The 16,914-nt window shown below is 38.2% G+C and overlaps 1 protein-coding gene across 2 annotated transcripts; it reads left to right on the top strand.

Annotated features, from left to right (window-relative positions):
* Positions 1-530: 530 nt before the first annotated feature.
* LOC101863448 (epoxide hydrolase 4) lies at positions 531-15,455 on the top strand. Of its 2 annotated transcripts, none has more exons than XM_005101775.2 (7): positions 531-626; positions 3,813-4,042; positions 4,700-4,824; positions 5,868-5,980; positions 7,100-7,274; positions 10,192-10,355; positions 14,366-15,455. In XM_005101775.2, exons 2-7 carry the CDS (start codon positions 3,851-3,853, stop codon positions 14,644-14,646), a joined length of 1,050 nt encoding a protein of 349 aa, XP_005101832.1. In that variant the 5' UTR covers positions 531-626; positions 3,813-3,850; the 3' UTR covers positions 14,647-15,455. The 2 variants fall into 2 exon arrangements, with proteins under 2 accessions (XP_005101832.1, XP_005101833.1); XM_005101776.3 differs by lacking the exon at positions 531-626 and adding an exon at positions 1,499-1,600.
* The last annotated feature ends 1,459 nt before the right edge of the window (positions 15,456-16,914 follow it).

The raw sequence follows: 16,914 nt of genomic DNA, 5'->3' as shown, positions 1-16,914 counted from the left end.
AAAGTCAAAAGAAAATTTATAATCTTGCTTTGCCTGATTCTAATCCATATGCGCGGGTGTACTATATTGCAACAACAGTTACTGTAAGTAGAGTTTTGTTTGTTTGTATGTTTTACATCTTAAGGTGACTTTCATTTGTTTAAATATATTTTTTTTTTTTTGTAAAACCAATTATTTGTAGTTAGACTACCATATATAAGCTTACTAAACAATCAGTGGAAGCAGTGTACCGTTTTTCAGAGATCAGCTGACTGTTCCAGTTTTTTATACGTCCAGCTTACTATATATCTACTCCTCTCCATTTACATGAACATATAAATACATATACATTATAATATATATGAAAACTTTCCTTCAGCTCTTAAAAGTTGTGACCCACTCGTGCCATCCCATATTATGCCTTAATAATTTAATTGATTCTTGAATTAATTAATTTCGAATATTTATGATAAAGCTGGTGAGGTGAATCAGCATCACAGAATTCTACACGAATTCTGTGATCAGCATGAACTTTGTTAAGATTTTTTTTATACTGGGTAAACTGATGACAGATGAATGATGCCAATTATCGCTCAAGGAGGTGTGTCGTTGATGACTCAGATCATGTTCATAATCTTTGCCGTCCTGTAAGGAAAAATCTCATTGTTAACTGATATAGCGAATGGACACAGTGACTAGGCTTGTGCATCAACATGTCATGTTACTGTTACCCAATAAATTATTGTCACAATCCAGCTCTTAGATCTAGATTTCTAGATCTATCTATATCTAGATATCTATATTCAGGTTCTGTGTGTATACAATTTGTTAAACTTGGGCTTGGGCGAGATGTACACGACGCACATTAATTCAGACTAGACTCTAGACTCTAGGTCTTTGTGCAGTCAAACTTGTGTAAAACGGCCACCCTTTGTCAAAGAGAAAAGTGGCAGTATAACACTGGTCTTAGGCAAGACTGATCAAAATGTTGAAAGCAAACCATTCCCTTCTGAGGTCTACAGCGGGGCTGATTTCAGGATCAGGACTGCCGTTAGGCTAAATCAAAGGGTTTTTTGTTTTCCTTGGTTTGGGGGTGGGGAGGGGAGGGGGGGGGGGGGAAATAGTGAGAAGGGTTTTTGATGTTGTTATTGTTGTTTTGTTGGTGTTTGTTTTTTTGTTAGCTTTTATTTTGTTGCTGATTTTGTGCAAGGGGGAAACAAATGAAAATCGTAAGACGCTGAAGACCGACTGACATGGTAAAACAAACACAGGGGTCGCCACCACTCGGAGAATGAGCAATGCTGCTGTCGCAAGTTCATGTCAAGGTCCATTGTTACTTTGTTACAGATTAGGTAAACAAATCAGTGACCAGTCACCTCACATACGATTTGGGTAAGTGAGTTGTGAGAGGGGCTTGTTATGACGGATCACACGCTTCCCTCACCAGCAGTTGAAAATTTATTGTTACCCATTGGTCAACTTGGGTAAACATTCATTGGAGGGACTGACAATAATAACAGGTGAATGGATTATGATGGCCCGTCCACAGCGTGAGGGGACGATTCAAAATTTATGACAAAACGTCGAGCAATGAGTGACAACGTCTGGCCATCTGAGGCAGGTAAACATGGGTTGACAAAATAAGGTGGCCACGGCCGTGTTGGACAGGTGACCGTTTTACACTTTTAAATTATATATATAGAAAAAACGCAAGGGGGGAAATGGAGAGTGGCCGCTTGTACAGGTGGCCATCATGGCAGATTCGACTGTATTTGCTAAAAATTGTTCAAGACGGCCACCAATGGTCGAGGTGAAAAGTTCTTGTCTTGAGTCTTGGACGGGTGAAAATCTTGGATAGTGTCATTTTAGTACAGTGGAACTCAGATTCAACTAACTCTGATTCAACGAAAACTCAGATTCAACTAAAAGAGTGGGATTCCCCATTTTTTCTGTTCATGAAAATCAATTGAAATAACTCGGATTCAGCGAATTCATATATATATGAGTGAGCTCAGATTCAGCAAAGTGGCTTGCAGGATCAACAGTCCCTGCTGACGTGGCTTCGCTTATTTTTCTCCATCAACGAACATTGCCTGTTCCTGGAACCCATCCATGGCACCTGCGTCATGACCCTTTATTCGTTTATCTCATCGTATCTTTGCGCGAGCAATCGATGGCCTTCTTTCATACCAAGGGGGCTCTCGTGGCCTAGAGGTTAATTAATTAAGGTGTTTACCTCTCATTCAAAGGTCCCGCATTCGAATCCAGGTAGCGACTGAAAATTTTTCTTCTCTAAAATTGTCTCCTTTCACCTCCTTTCCTGCTCTCTAGCAATATTCTGTCGTCTGCTTTCATTTCCGCTTTTTGCCCCCACCCCTCACCTCCTTTGCCCCCTCCTCTGGGCTCCCGATTCTTTCTGCAGCCTTTCTACTGTTTCTCCTTGGCTCCTCCTTACTATTGTCTTTCTGCCACACCCCTAATCTTCTGTGGTAGGAAAGATCTACACCTAGCCTTCTTGAACAAGGGGGAAAAATCTTGGAGGTCCCGTGTGCAAATTGCGCTCGTTAAAGATCCCTTGGTGGTTTAAAATTGATAAGAAAGAGTAGGCTTCGGCCGCCACCTGGGCAAAATTCGAAATTTCCTACCTATTGAAAATGTTTAGTGTCCCTCACACTCATGTGACCTTATGCAGTTGTGAGCGCCGTAAAACACTTACCCCCAAAAAAAATTTCACACCTACACTCACGTTGTTATCATGCATAATGTCTTAACATGTGTCGGGGTCGGATGGGTGGCCAGCACACCTGTGACTGTGTGTATGTGTGTCTCAGGGGAGGGGGCACAAGGGGCCCAGTAATGGAATGTCAGTAGAGAGATATAAACGCCTCACAGTTATTTTTTCCCCTGGCTACTGATCAATAGTACTTGATAGTCTAGTCTTGACATAGATCTATAATATCTATGTACTGAATTGCATGCAGGACTGTGGAATCAAATGTTACGGTATGCTAGGCTTTACACAGAAATATAATTTGTCCTGCAAACAATACATTATAGATGATAGATGACACAGGCATGCATTTGAACGAATCAGCCTTTTTGCAGTGTGTGCTCTGTAGAATTCAGTGTATTTTACTGGAATTCTCTAGCTTTTTTGCAGTATGGCATCACAGAAATGAAAGTGCCTCTCATTTGAAACCAAAATACTTTTGAATGAGGAAGTCGTATGCTTTATATATAATATTATAAATTACTTGCTTGGTGCCTATTTATAATTACCTACACAAAAATCTCATGTTTGCCAAAACGAACTCTCGCATTCAACGAGGCCCGACAACTTCTCTGAATCAGAGTTCCACTGAATAGAATACACAAGGGGGAAAGTGGGAAGTGGCCATTTGAACAGTTGATTGTCTTGGGCAGGTGGCCATTAGAGCAGGTTCTCACAGTAAGAGCATGCATTTTTCTTAGATTTTAACTTTAACAAAAGATTGCTGATGAAGAAAAAATAATTTTTAGTGCTTAAGTGATACTGTAACTTTATTTTGTAGGAGTGCCGTAACCAACTCTCTTTGCATGCATTGATTTTGGCCCTGTGTTTTGCATTTGTATTTAAAATCTTCTCTGATAGTACATGTATTATTATTATGCTTGCATTACTTATTTATATATCATACCATACTCTTACTAGTTGTCATTGTTTCCTGATGTTTTCTTCAACATTCCTGTTGTTGTTCATTTTTCCCACACCTTGGATCTCTAAATCAATTAACACCCCCCCCCCCCCCACCCCATTTAACTTTAATGCTCTTTTTTCCTTCTTTCTTTTACAGATAGCATTTGACATCACACTGCTCATCAGTTCAGAATTATGGACAATTTAGGAAAGCGTCTATTTATTTTGTTTGTGGGTCTTTTTTGGGCTAGTCTGCTTGCATTACGAACACTTTACACCTTGTTCAAAGTTGGTCCCCGAAAGCTGTTGGAAAGAAGGGACCCAGGCAATCCCCCATCTGAGTTGTTCAACTCTGTCTATGGTGAACATGCTTACATGAATGTTGGGGTATGTAATTAGACTATCAAACATCAATTATTGTCCTTATCTCTCCTCTTTTTTGTGTTTATCACACTCTTGTAACGCCTCTATAACTCTAATCTTCGGCACTTAGAATATGAACTTATTGTGTTGCAAATGCAGTAAAACTCTTACTACTAAAACTAAAATTAATTAAGGTAGTTAGACTGATGAATGTATTGTTTTTATATTTTAGTTTATGAAACTTCTTTAAGGTTAATGTCTTGCTTTGATCCATAATAAATCAGTATTGTTTATGTTACATGAAAGTGCCACAGTCTGATTTAGAATACAGTTTCATGTCATGCTGTGGAGGAGCCATCTTTAATACAATCTACTAGGAAAAATCCTGGAAGGGGCAAGTAATTGTTCTGTTGCTATATCACACCCATAGTGTAAGAGTTTGCCCATATTATTGGTTGAGTTTATGAGAAATAGGTATATTTTTTAAACGCTGCTGATGTTGGAGTTTAGCATGCTCTGCTATAATTCCTATTGGGGTTGGTGAGGTGTTAAACAAATTGTTTTATCAACACAAGATTCACAAATCATTTATGACACCGCTAGGCCTATGCAATTGTTGACCTGCCTACCTTATGATAATGATGCTATTATTAAACTACTTTGATATTATTCTTTCCACAGCCCATTAAAATACACTATGTGATCAGTGGTCCAGAAAATGCTCCGTTAATGCTGATGGTTCATGGCTTTCCAGAGATTTGGTTCTCTTGGCGAAATCAAATCAAAGAATTCCAAAAGGACTTCAGGTTTGCCCTTACCACCTTTCCACTTCATAGTTGCCTAAAAGATACATTTTTTTGTTTTGTTTATGGGGTCCCTTTTTTGTGTTTATCAAAGTATCTTGTACTGACAGTATGATATAGGCTTACTTTACCTAGCCTGGCGAGGAAGAATCACAGGTTCTCTGGAATCAGTTCTTTGAGGCCATTGAGACACTGCACTCTCAAATTTCTCGTTAAAAAGATAGCACAGATCACATTATTTAATAATTTATGAATTCAGAGACATCTTTTCTGTTTTCTGTAGATCTTGGTGATCACATATTTTCTTGATTTGAAAAATATGGGACAATCTAACACCTGCAAGGGTGTTTTTAAATTCAAAACGCTGACTTTTTAAATGATTGTTTAGTCTTGTAGGGGAACATACTGTACATGTTGCAAAATGTCAATTTGAATATATACCTAAGTATTCTTTTTTTTTTCAACTGCATGGATGAGTTGCAGAGAATGCTTTTGTAGCTTTTTCTTTTCCTGTTACAAGATGTCCTAGTGCCAAATATAACGTATTATAATGCAGATCTCATCTAGGGTGCTGCATTTCTTTGAATGATCTAGATTTTAGTTTTGATTGGATAATTGGAATAGGGTATTAATGTAGTTCCTTTAAAACCTGAAAAAAAAAAGTTTCCAGAAACAAAAAAAACTTTTAAAAGTTTATTTTATTATACATTTTTTTACTTTATTTATGATCTTGTAGACAGCTTTGTGCTTCCCAGATTAAGATAAAAAGATTTTTCCAAGAACTAAATTTCTGCACTCTTGTACCTATCATGCTAGAGCTCCTCTCCACTAGTAACTGACTCCAAAAAAGGCAGAAAACCCAGAGAATCAGGAGCACCTGGTCTCTAAATAGTGTGGGTGCAAAACTAATCTATTAAATGGATTGATATACCGGTACTATCTTGTATCGGTCTACCTGACATTTTCTCTGACAATCTGTTCAATGTGCTCAGTCAGTGTAACCTTCCTTTCATACTAAATATATATTTTCTTTTTTACCTGAACAGGGTAGTTGCACTGGATATGAGAGGATTTGGTGACACTGACAAGCCGAAAGGAATTCAGAACTACAGGATAGATTGCCTTGTGGAGGATCTAAGACTTTTTGTTGATGCTCTGGGTAATAGTCAGGAAATTCTCTTTTCTTTATTTTTCAATGTGTCTGAAATGTTTCTATACAATGTCACAAAGCCATGTTTGGGAAGGTGTACAGTTTGAGTCCTCAGCATGATATTCTTGAGCTCAGATCTTATATTAAGAGCTTTCCCTTGTCAGAGATGGACATTAAATACAGATCTGACTCTGACCTCTTTATTAACTTTATAATATGGAACAAGGTCAAACCAAATGTTGCATGTCAGTGGTATAAACATTTGGTTTTTAAAAAAATGTCTGCCATGGACGTTAACGAAAGATAAAGATAAATGCATGCTGAGGAAAATTATAAATTTCTACCTCTTAATTGAATATTCTATACTCCAGTGGTAGGTAATGTCCTTTATGTTAACCAATAGCATAACTAATGCAAATCCAGAGTCAGAATATGGACAAACTCTTGACATTTTCCCTATTATGTCCTCAAACAGCAACGAAAAACAGTGGAAACACTGAAATAAGCTAGTGAGAAAATGTTGGAATCGCTTGAGCAGACCTTGTCTCTTGGCTAGCTACCAAACTAAATTTTCTGTTCCTACTTTCTGTTGTGTAATTTGTTCATGTAGAGTCATCTCACGTTGACAAGAGTAATTCAGGCTTTTTTATGTCCTTCTTTTCTCTTTGGTTAGGATCCAGTGTCCGCAGACTGCATTTTTTTGCCTGAAAATATCAGTGTTGTGCATATAGAACATGCAGTATAATCTCTCTCTTTCTCTCTCTCTCTCTCTCTCTCTCTCTCTCTCTCTCTCTCTCTCTCTCTCTCTCTCTCTCTCTCTCTCCATCTCTCTCTCTCTCTCTCTCCCCCCCCTCTCTCTCTCTCTCTCTCTCTATCTCTCTCCCCCTCCCCCCTCTCTCTCCCCCCCCCTCTCTCTCTCTCTCTCTCTCTCTCTCTCTCTCACACAAGAAAAATGTGCTACTGCAAAGACATAATAATGTTCCTACTTTCTGTTGTTATAATGTATAAATCAATTCCTACTTTACAATGGTTAAGTCTTTGCTGAATCATCTATGCTAGGAGTATTGGGAAAACCAAAACCTATTATGCTAGCTATAACTTCATCATGTTATCATCCACATCCCCCAGGCTACAAATCATGTGTGGTGGTGTCCCATGACTGGGGTGGTGCTGTCTCCTGGGCATTTGCTGCTCGTCACCCACAGATTGTTGACCGGTTGGTTGTGATGAACATCCCACCAGTACCCATCTGGCATCAAGGTTTCAGCTCCATCAGTAAGCCTGTGCAGTTTTTGCATTCATGGTAAGTTCCAGGACTGAATGTCTTTTCCTGGGGGTGTCATCTCTGGCTCAGAAGTTGATGTGCAATGACCTGCCATTGCTTACAGTTGCTAGCTGCTAGACTAAATTAAAAGCACTAAATAGTGTGCTTTCATTTTTGTCGAAAGTTAATTTATGCTGCTCAGCTTTCATCTCCTTTGGATTAAGGGTCTGTGTTGATAATTGAAACCATCTATTTTTATTTTTTTAAAGAAGTAGGCCTATCATGGCTGTATTTAGTCGTTTAAATTTTCAAAATAGTTTTTTTCTTTGGAAACAAAAAGGATCCTCTTATGTTTCAGTTGAAGTCTCTGACTTTAAAAATATTTGATTAGGGTTACATCTCATGTTTCACTCTCATTTATAATTTTCTCTGACGTTTCAAAAAGTTCAGCTCTTATTATTATAGATTGTATGTTAATCTTGTTTAATAAGCTTTACATAATTTGTAACATTTTCTGAAATGTTCTTCTTTAGAGCTTTTATTCTCAGTAAAGCAGGCCTAGATTTTTTTTTTATAACTGTCTCTGGATCGATAACAACAACAACAATAACTGTCTATGTCTTTTCCACCCCCACCAATTATTTAGGAGGTTAGGAATGGGGCTTCAACCTGCCTGTTGAGAGGGATACAACATCCAAGCAGAAAAACTGAGGTCTAATAATAATGATAATTATTATACTAATTGCCTATATAACGCCTGTCCACACTCTGCCACATGCTCTATGTGCTTTATAACTGTTATTACTCCAGCAGACCCTGCAAGAACACTCAGAAACATTCTCAGTTTTCCTAGAGACATACAGTGCAAGCTGCAGATTACACACACGCACACACAGACACATACACACACACTCACACACACATGTTCAAATGTTGAGTAGAAACGATAACTTATAAATATTCATGAAATCGATTATAGAGCAAGTAGGCCTACCGTGTATAGATAATGTGCTACACAAATGCAGCCTTTAGAAAGCACTTGAGGTAAATTGTGTGAGTTTTAAGTAAGGTGGGGTACAGTAGCAGGGTTGGGTTGATTTAAATCTGTTGATTTTTTAAATTTAAATCAACTTGATTTTTTTGATAAAAATCAGTGATCTAAATCACTTTTTTAAAAATTTATTTTTATTCAGTTTTTACATATTTCAACATTCAGAATTCCCTTCCTTGATTTCATAAAACAGATATAAGGTTAAGTAGACGAATATAATCATGTTTAAAAGTCTGCTTTCCCACCTTTCACTGTAAAATAATACAGTATTCAATTTACTTTTTTTTCCATGAAATCAGAGCTGGGTTGATTTAAATCAGTTGATTTTTTTTATATTTCAATCAACTTGATTTTTAAAATAAAAATCAGTGATTTAAATCACTTTTTAACAAATGTATTCAGTTTTTACATATTTGAACATTCAGAATTCCTTTCCTTGGTTTTATAAAACAGTATATAAGGTTTAGTAGACTAATAAAATCATGCTTAAAAGTCTGCTTTCCCCCCTGTCACTGTAAAATAATACAGCATTCAATTTACTTTTTTTTCATTATTGAAATTAACATTTTCTTTTTCTTTTTAGACAAACACAAGCGCGCGCACACACACACACTGTAATAAAATGCAAGTTTATCTATGCATAATTACCCCCACCCCCCCACCCCTTCCTTTTAGACTGACATTTTCTTCATTTTTTGTCTGTGTAGCCGTAATTCATTGATATAGCAGATTAAGGCTTTCTTTTGAGGTTGCTTAATTTAATCATTTGTTAAAATAAAGACAATGCATTTTGCACTAAAAGAACATACTTTTAGCAACCAAAAATCCCAAACTGTGTCGACATTTTTAAAAAAATCAAAAAAATCTGATTTAAATTTTAAAAATCATGATTTAAATCAAAAAAATCGATTTTTTTTATTTTTATGAAAAAAATCAAAAAAATCACCAACCCTGTACAGTAGGCTTCATCTAAATGCACAGCATACAAAGGCATGCTCCACTCAAAATGCAAGCATTCATCATATGACAGGTTTTTTACAATATAATAATTTAGATATAAACGCAGTCACATCCTCTAAAATTTCTTGATTGGTCACTCGAAATGCATCTTCCAGAGAAGGTTTCTCTCTGGTGTTTGCGTGACTGTAATCTTTAGTTAGGCCTACCTATGAATATGATGATTCACAACATGCATGAATGCTGTAGTACACTAAATTTACTAGAAAGGCTTACTTGTATAGGATTAAAGATTAGTCCAGTGATTAGCAGTGCTTGAAGAATTTTAAACGTACTTGTTCATCGAATCGCTTGAGGAAAGTCTCTTAGATTGTTCTATGTCATCCATGCATTACAGAGTTGCAATGCATGACAGGTAGTCAGGAGTGGTTGCTTGGGAAGTCGCATGGCTACCGCTCTTCCTTATATGACACGAACACTGACAATTTCCCCTTTTCTGTTCCCAACATTTTAGTGCATATGAGTACAATGAGTTGGTCTTTCTGCTTTTTTTCCGCCATTCATTCAACGCTTTTTATATAATAGTCACATTTCATAGCATTATCAGCAGCATCTCCCCCCCCCCCCCCTCTTCCACACACACACATGGAAGTTCACTAAAATATCAAGGAAATGAGATGGTTGTGTCCCTTTCACCCTTTGCACAGGTTCTCGAAAACGCATACTCCGTGTAAATACACACAGAGGAGCTCTTCCAAGCATCGTGCATTTAAGCAGAGACTGCTGTACATTCCTCAAACATACAACAATTCCCAACAACAGGGCATGGAATTGATCCCACAACCTGATTATTCCAAGTCTGATACTTTGATAAATGTTGTGAACTTAACTATAATTCCATTAGATAAGAGGTGATGTATATTGATTTGAGCTTTTATCTCCTCTCAGGTACATTTATAGCTTTCAACTGCCATTCTTGCCGGAGTTGTTCATGCTCTTGGAGGATGCAATTTCTCTGAATCAAGCCTTCCAGGGTCCAACCTCGGGACTTTTACTATCAAAGATGACGGATGATGAAGTTGAATGTTACAAATACTACTTCAGGAAATCTGGTAATACAACCGTACTTTGAAGAATGCAAATTATGATAATTTATTTTCATAAATATGCATTATTCCTAAAGAATAATCCTGCACAGCGTCGACTTTGAGCAATACATGCAGTATTATAATTATACTGTGAAGCTCACCAGTTTTGAACATGCATAACTTTAAAAAAACACTTTTTAGCTGAGATTAGATGATAATATAAAAGATAATAATTATTATAATAGTAATAATGATAATAACATTAATAATAGTAATAGTAATAATAATAATAATGATGATAATAATAATACTAAAAATAATCTGCACTGTAAATGCAGAATCATAACTCTTTTCCCTACGCTTTTTTTTTTACTATTTGTACTTCTATTCGTGAAAGACAGTTTTATTAAAATGTTTATTTCAGGGTTGTTGTAATGATGGTATTGACTGTAGGCAGTGGGATAATTATAATTGATATTCTAGTTTCACATAAGTGGCCACACTTTCCTAGAGAGGTACAGTAGAACATGACTCTAGCGGCACCCGCTGCAGCAGGATCATCCCTACATCGGGACCTTACCGGAATCCCTTTTTTTTTTGGTTATAGTAGAGGGATTTACGGCGCACACAACTGCATAAGGTCATATGAGCGCCAAGGGGTGGGTGTCAACAGAGAAGTCTTTACGGGGAATCAGACTTAGACTGCTCTCCTCTCTAGCTTCAACAGCACAAGGTCTGCTTCGACTATCAAGGCACCCCAAAATAGCAGATCACAAGAGAGTGACAAACATACAAAAGAAGTAATAATAATAATAGATAATAGATAGCATTTGTATAGCGCACAACCCCGCTCGACAGCAAGCTCTATGCGCTTTACACTATATTATTACCCCAGCAGACCATAGAACACTCCGAAACATTCTCAGCTACCCGGGAAGTAGAGGAAAATGACAATAGTAAGGATCAGGAAAGAAAAAGCAGCAGTTCCCTGTTGTAGGTCAGGCACAGTTATGAGAGTGACATGAGTCAGCCCATTTACAATTCTTCTATGCTTGAACTTGAAAGAGAAATGCCCCCCCTTTGGGAATGGCCTAAAGACACTACGGTCAGTTGCACTGCCCCAGGGGTACCGGAATCCGTTTTTTTGTCTATGTAAACTCAATTAACTGTGCTTTGGCTTAACGGGGCAAGGAAAGGCCTGAACTTCGATACACAGCGGGAGAGATCAAGCTCTAGCGTGAGGATGGGGGGTGGGGGGGCTGTAGGCGGGATCCAAACAGGCAGTCAGCTGTGCGGCTTTGTAAATGGGCAGTCCAGTGATAAGTGAGGTGGGGCAGGTGGCAGAGAGAGATGGTGCGGAGAGACGTGTTGTGTGAGCCACTCCAAAAGTGATGTGCCATAGCCCTAGCAATGACTATAAATACCATGATAATGCAATGCGGCAAAAAGTGTGTGCAGGCACAAATACGCTGAGGGAGTGGGCGGCGCATCAACCGACGGTCAACGGCGGACCTGCATCCTTATCAGCGCGCACCTGGTGCTGGTAGTGCGGCCCGTTGTTCCATTGTGAGAGGCCATTAAAAAGCTGTAAATGATAATAATATGTTGGTTTTTAAGGTGAAGGCTCGTATTTGACCAAGGCCCAAACAACCAGAATGTTTTAAAAACTAAGTATTGCCCCTGAAAAGCTTTTTTTTTTCTTCATGAGGGTGATAATATCACAGTCCTCTTTGGTCCTCCATACTTAATTCACAGTATTAGAAACAATTTGGTCTACCACAATTTCTATAAGCCTACTCATCATGATAGTACTATCATATACTGCCAGCTGTCTAGTTATTGAAAATGTATTTATAAAAAAACAGTCCCTTAGGTTCAGGGTGACACCCAAGTTAATCAACTCTGTGTCAAGTTTTGGACGACAAAGGGTTTGTTTGGCTGTGCACGTGCTAAGTTGCAGTGTATCAAAAGCAACTGGGACACTATGTAATCTCGGAAATAATCCTTTGTCAGAAATAGCTGTATCTGATTTTTGTAATGACTTTGATGATCTTCTCAATGTTTTCAATTGGTCACTTGTGTCATTCTCTGTTGAATATCGTAACTACATCACAGCACCATGAAAGTTTGCAGCAGACACGTCTGTGATTGAAAGATATGAAGTTTGGCCCAGAAGACAAAAAGAAAGTTCCAAAAACGTTACCATGAGTCAGTGAGTGCATCCACCACATCACTGCTTTGCGAGGTCTTGTGGCAGATATTGTCAATGTAGCAATGGAGGGTTACTTACAGTGCAATCAAGATGCACTCGAACTGTTCTCAGTCATCAGAGGAAAAGGTGGACATCTTGACAATCCAGGTCCCCAACAATTCCATTTTCATTTGAAGAGACAGATAATGGTTGACAAAATTATGATTGCATCGCCTTCAAGCAATTGCAGGAATGATGTGGATAGATATTTGATATATCTAAAGAGTAAAAACAGTCAAACAACAGTTGCAAATCCGGCAGACCTTGATAACAATCCAGGCACGTTGCTAATTTAGTTAAATTTTGCAATATTAAAGATGCAATGCACTTAGAAAAATGCAATTTCCAACGTAAATGGATACACTTTGATGAAACTTTACAATGTAGTCTGCATGGTTTGCACAGGGATATATTAGAAGATTCCTCATCTTCCCATGCAAGGCACCTGATCCTCATCAGCCAGAAACAGTTTAACAAGCCTAGTTTAAAACTTGTGGAAGTTGTTGGTTTGTTTGAAGCTGTTTAAAATAAGCTCCCACACATTTTAAGCCTTTGATGAACAGAGCGTACAGTAGACAGAATCTAACGTTGAAAATGCTCCTTGAGCCAAACAAAATTGAAATCAAAGGTTCCTGCTAATGCCAGACGGTGGACTATGAGTCAGTGCATTTGTTAATGTCAGACTGCACGATGATCTTTACAGTGCTGTCATAAATTCGTGGCCCAACTTATCCTCAAATATCTCTTAACGGGTGAATCATTGTAAATTAAACTTTGACAGCAGTTTGTATCAATTTTTCTTAACTTATTCATATTTTTCCTCAACAATTGAGGCTAGATTTTTTTAAAGTATCTTTATGAATTTATATAAAATACTATGGGGCCAACAAGTCACCGCTCAGCGCATGTTATAGTAACACTGGGTGTGTTGTGGGAGCTCATAGCTACGCAGAGCAACGTGCACCCGTCACTGAACTCGATTCTCTGACAATGCACAAAGGCCGAAGAAGGATTGCACCATATCGGTATTTACTGTCTCTGAGCCCTAGGCTAGGCCAAAAAGACAGTAAAAGAAGAGGAGAGCATGTAGTGTGTGATTTTTCGGTAATTCCCCTTTGCATTCGTATAGCAGGAACTTGCCTACAGCAGGATTTTTCTTCTGGAACTAAAAGTAAAAGTCCCGCTATTGCAATGTTCTACAGTACTTGGTGTGCTGTTTTGTGGTTGTCTATACTGTCCAGCATGCACATAGCTATAATATCGGTGGGAAACAAAAACTTGTTGTTATATATGAATTTTGTTATGTTGCATATTTTAAACACAAACGAAATACATTATGTGCGTGTTTTCGCTAAGTGCATGTTTACTCTGTGCTTGCTAGACTAGGTATATTATATTATATGCCTGCCTGTCTGTCTATCTGTCTGTTCGTCTGTCCGTCCATCCATCCCGCCATCCATCCATCCATCTATCTATCTATCTATCTATCTATCTATCTATCTATCTATCTATCTATCTATCTATCTATCTATCTATCCATGTATCTGTGTGGGTGGTTGGCAGATGCTCTGGTGTGGTTTGCTCCTTCTTTCCTATCAAACATCTATCGTCCTGATCTCTCCTCTTTTTTTTGTGTGTGTTTGTTACTCACTTGTAACACCTCTAATCTTCGGCACTTATATTTATATGACCTTATTGTGTTGCAAGTGCCGTAAAACTCTTACAAAAACAAATATATAAATCTGTCTGTATCTGTATCCTTCTTATTTCCCTCCACCCTCAGGCGCTATGACATCGGCCATCAACTACTACAGGGCCAACTTTTACCCACCTGTGGCTCAGCATGACCTCAAGTACCCCATGCCACTTCGCATTATTTGGGGTTGCCAGGACAAATTTCTCACCATGGATGTGTTGAAAGACACGCTTCTGGCGGTCCCAGAGGCAACGCTGACGAAGATAGAAAAGGCTGGCCACTTTGTGCAGATGGATGATCCAGTCAATGTGAATGCGAGTATCCGAGAGTTTTTAGCCTCAACGAACTTTGAAATGTCAAAAAAATGAAATCTTTTTCTGTAAGTTGGATTCAACAATTTGTGCATTATTTTATGCCCCTGTGTCTCTTGCCAAAGAAATCACTCCTGTATCTAAAAATTACTTTTGTAGTATTCGTGTTTCAGAGACAGTATCAGAAGCCTGAAAATTTTACAATGCTTGATGCTGTATTGTTTTGTCCTCCTCATGGAAAACATATTTATCTGTTACATAAATATGTTGTTAATATGCTGCAGTAACAGCTCAAGCAAAAGGTTTTTGTTTTATGTATGATTTATACAATTTTTTGAATGATGAAATGTAACAATTTTGCTGCTATTCTTGCACTTTTCAAGATGTCACCTGAAAACAACAGTGCGGTTACCTTCAAACGCCAATTTTCATATGTAATCTTTACAACTTTACTGGTACTGAGTGTAAGGTAAGTCTAAATCCCCATTGTATTTCAGGCTTACAATAGGCTACTTTGTCAGGCTTCAGTTTTCATCAGTTGTGATTTATAAATGTGTCTGCTGGCGCTCATAACTGTTGTCGTCATACAGAATTGTAGGTCTACATATTGGAAACGTCTAGACATGCTGTGAGGATAAAATTTTCCAGTTACATGCTCAGAGGCAAGATAGAGAGATATGTTGCCTTGCGGTGAAACCAGGCACTCGTCAATATACTGAAATTTTTAAAAAAACATTTTTCCTCCCTTTGGGCAATTCTTATCAAATTTCTTATACTTATCATACTATTTTATAGGGTCACTATCTTTTCATTTCCTTTTAAAACACAGTTCTAAAAAAAAATGTTGAGCAAAATCAGAAAAAAAATGTAATCTTGTACAGTGGAACTCGGATTCAACAAGGTCGCCGAGCCTGACCTAAAATCTCGTTCAATCTGAGTGTTCGTTATAGCAAACACGAGGTTTTGTGTAGATAATTACAGGCACTGAGCAAGTAATGTTTAAAGAGAAGTCACAAGTAGTGCCTGAAATGCCCGCATATTATGAGCTGTGTATAAAGAAAAGACTGGTTCGTTCAAATGCACACGCCTGTGTCATCTCGATTGTTTACCAAAAAGTTGTGTTGCTGTGCAGAGCCTAGCATACAGCAACTTTTGATTCCATAGACCAGCGCACAATTCATTACGTAGATCTACGTCAAGACTAGGTTATCATTGTAATAACGATCAGTTGCCGAGGGGGAAAAAAGACTGTGACCCGTTTGTCGCGTTTGTATATATATATATACGACGTTCAATGCCCGGACCGCTGGTGTCCTCCTCCCCAACATGCACACACAGCCACATGTGTGCAGGCCACCCATCCGACCCCGACCCACACCAGAGTAGACACGTGCGCATGCCAACAACGCATGTGTTGGTATTTAAAATGGCCACTGATTAGTCACAAGCAATCGGCTAAGTGAATAATGGTTAATGATACAGGTGCAATGGATGGTTTCCGGGAATAGATAAAGTTCGTTCTGGGAGAAAAATGAGCGAAACCACGACTTTGGGGACTGTTCACCCTGGAAGCGACCTCGTTGAATCCGAGGTCTCTGATTTAAGTGCTCGTTGAATCCGGGTTCTTTTTATTGATCTTAAAGAAGAAAAAAATCGGGGACTCTATCTCATCTCGTTGAATCCGAGTTCTCGTTGAATCCGAGCTCTTTGAATCCGAGTTCCACTGCAGTTTTCTAGGACACTCGAGCTTTGAAAGTCACCAAACTTTGGCAGCCATTTTCTAGCTTATTTTACCTCTGACACCAGGTGACCCCCACCTTCTTCAATAGCATACATTTTGACTTCTATTCAAGATAGCTGTGTATTTTTTTCATCAAAACCAAAACAAACAAACAAACTTTAAGTAAGATAATACCAGTGACTCCATATGCCCTAAAATTGACAGGTGCTTAATACTGTGTCGTGACATATGCTTACACTGAAATGTTTGTATGATTATGATGTGACCCAATAAATTTTATTTGTGCATCATTTTGATCAGATGATACATTGTCATTGTATTGCCTGCCAGAGGTTTATCGTGGTTGTGTTTTGCTGTGTGGTCACCGGGATGTGTCCTAAAGCAAGGCACGGAAATCCTTGCTCAAAAACAGAGTGCTGCATCGTGGTGACCAGCAATGGTGTGTTCATTGACTATGATTGTGTATTCTTCATAAATTTGTATCAAAGTTGTATACCTATTTTTTTTATGCCATTGTAAAACAAATTTCTTAATGAGTTCAATAAAGTGGCATTTTAACTGAGTGTGTTCTGAGAATACCGGTA

This window comes from Aplysia californica, unplaced genomic scaffold (genome assembly GCF_000002075.1).
Source record: "Aplysia californica isolate F4 #8 unplaced genomic scaffold, AplCal3.0 scaffold00298, whole genome shotgun sequence".
Taxonomy (NCBI): Eukaryota; Metazoa; Mollusca; class Gastropoda; order Aplysiida; family Aplysiidae; genus Aplysia; species Aplysia californica.
The sequence above is the reverse complement of the archived record's forward strand: the minus strand, read 5'-3'. Positions and strand labels throughout refer to the sequence as shown.

Coding starts and splice junctions, on each gene's coding strand:
- LOC101863448 (XM_005101775.2), top strand. CDS start 3,851: ATGGACAATTTAGGAAAGCGTCTATTTATTTTGTTTGTGGGTCTTTTT. Junction 4,043..4,699: donor ATGCTTACATGAATGTTGGG/GTATGTAATTAG, acceptor TTCTTTCCACAG/CCCATTAAAATACACTATGT. Junction 4,825..5,867: donor GAATTCCAAAAGGACTTCAG/GTTTGCCCTTAC, acceptor TTACCTGAACAG/GGTAGTTGCACTGGATATGA.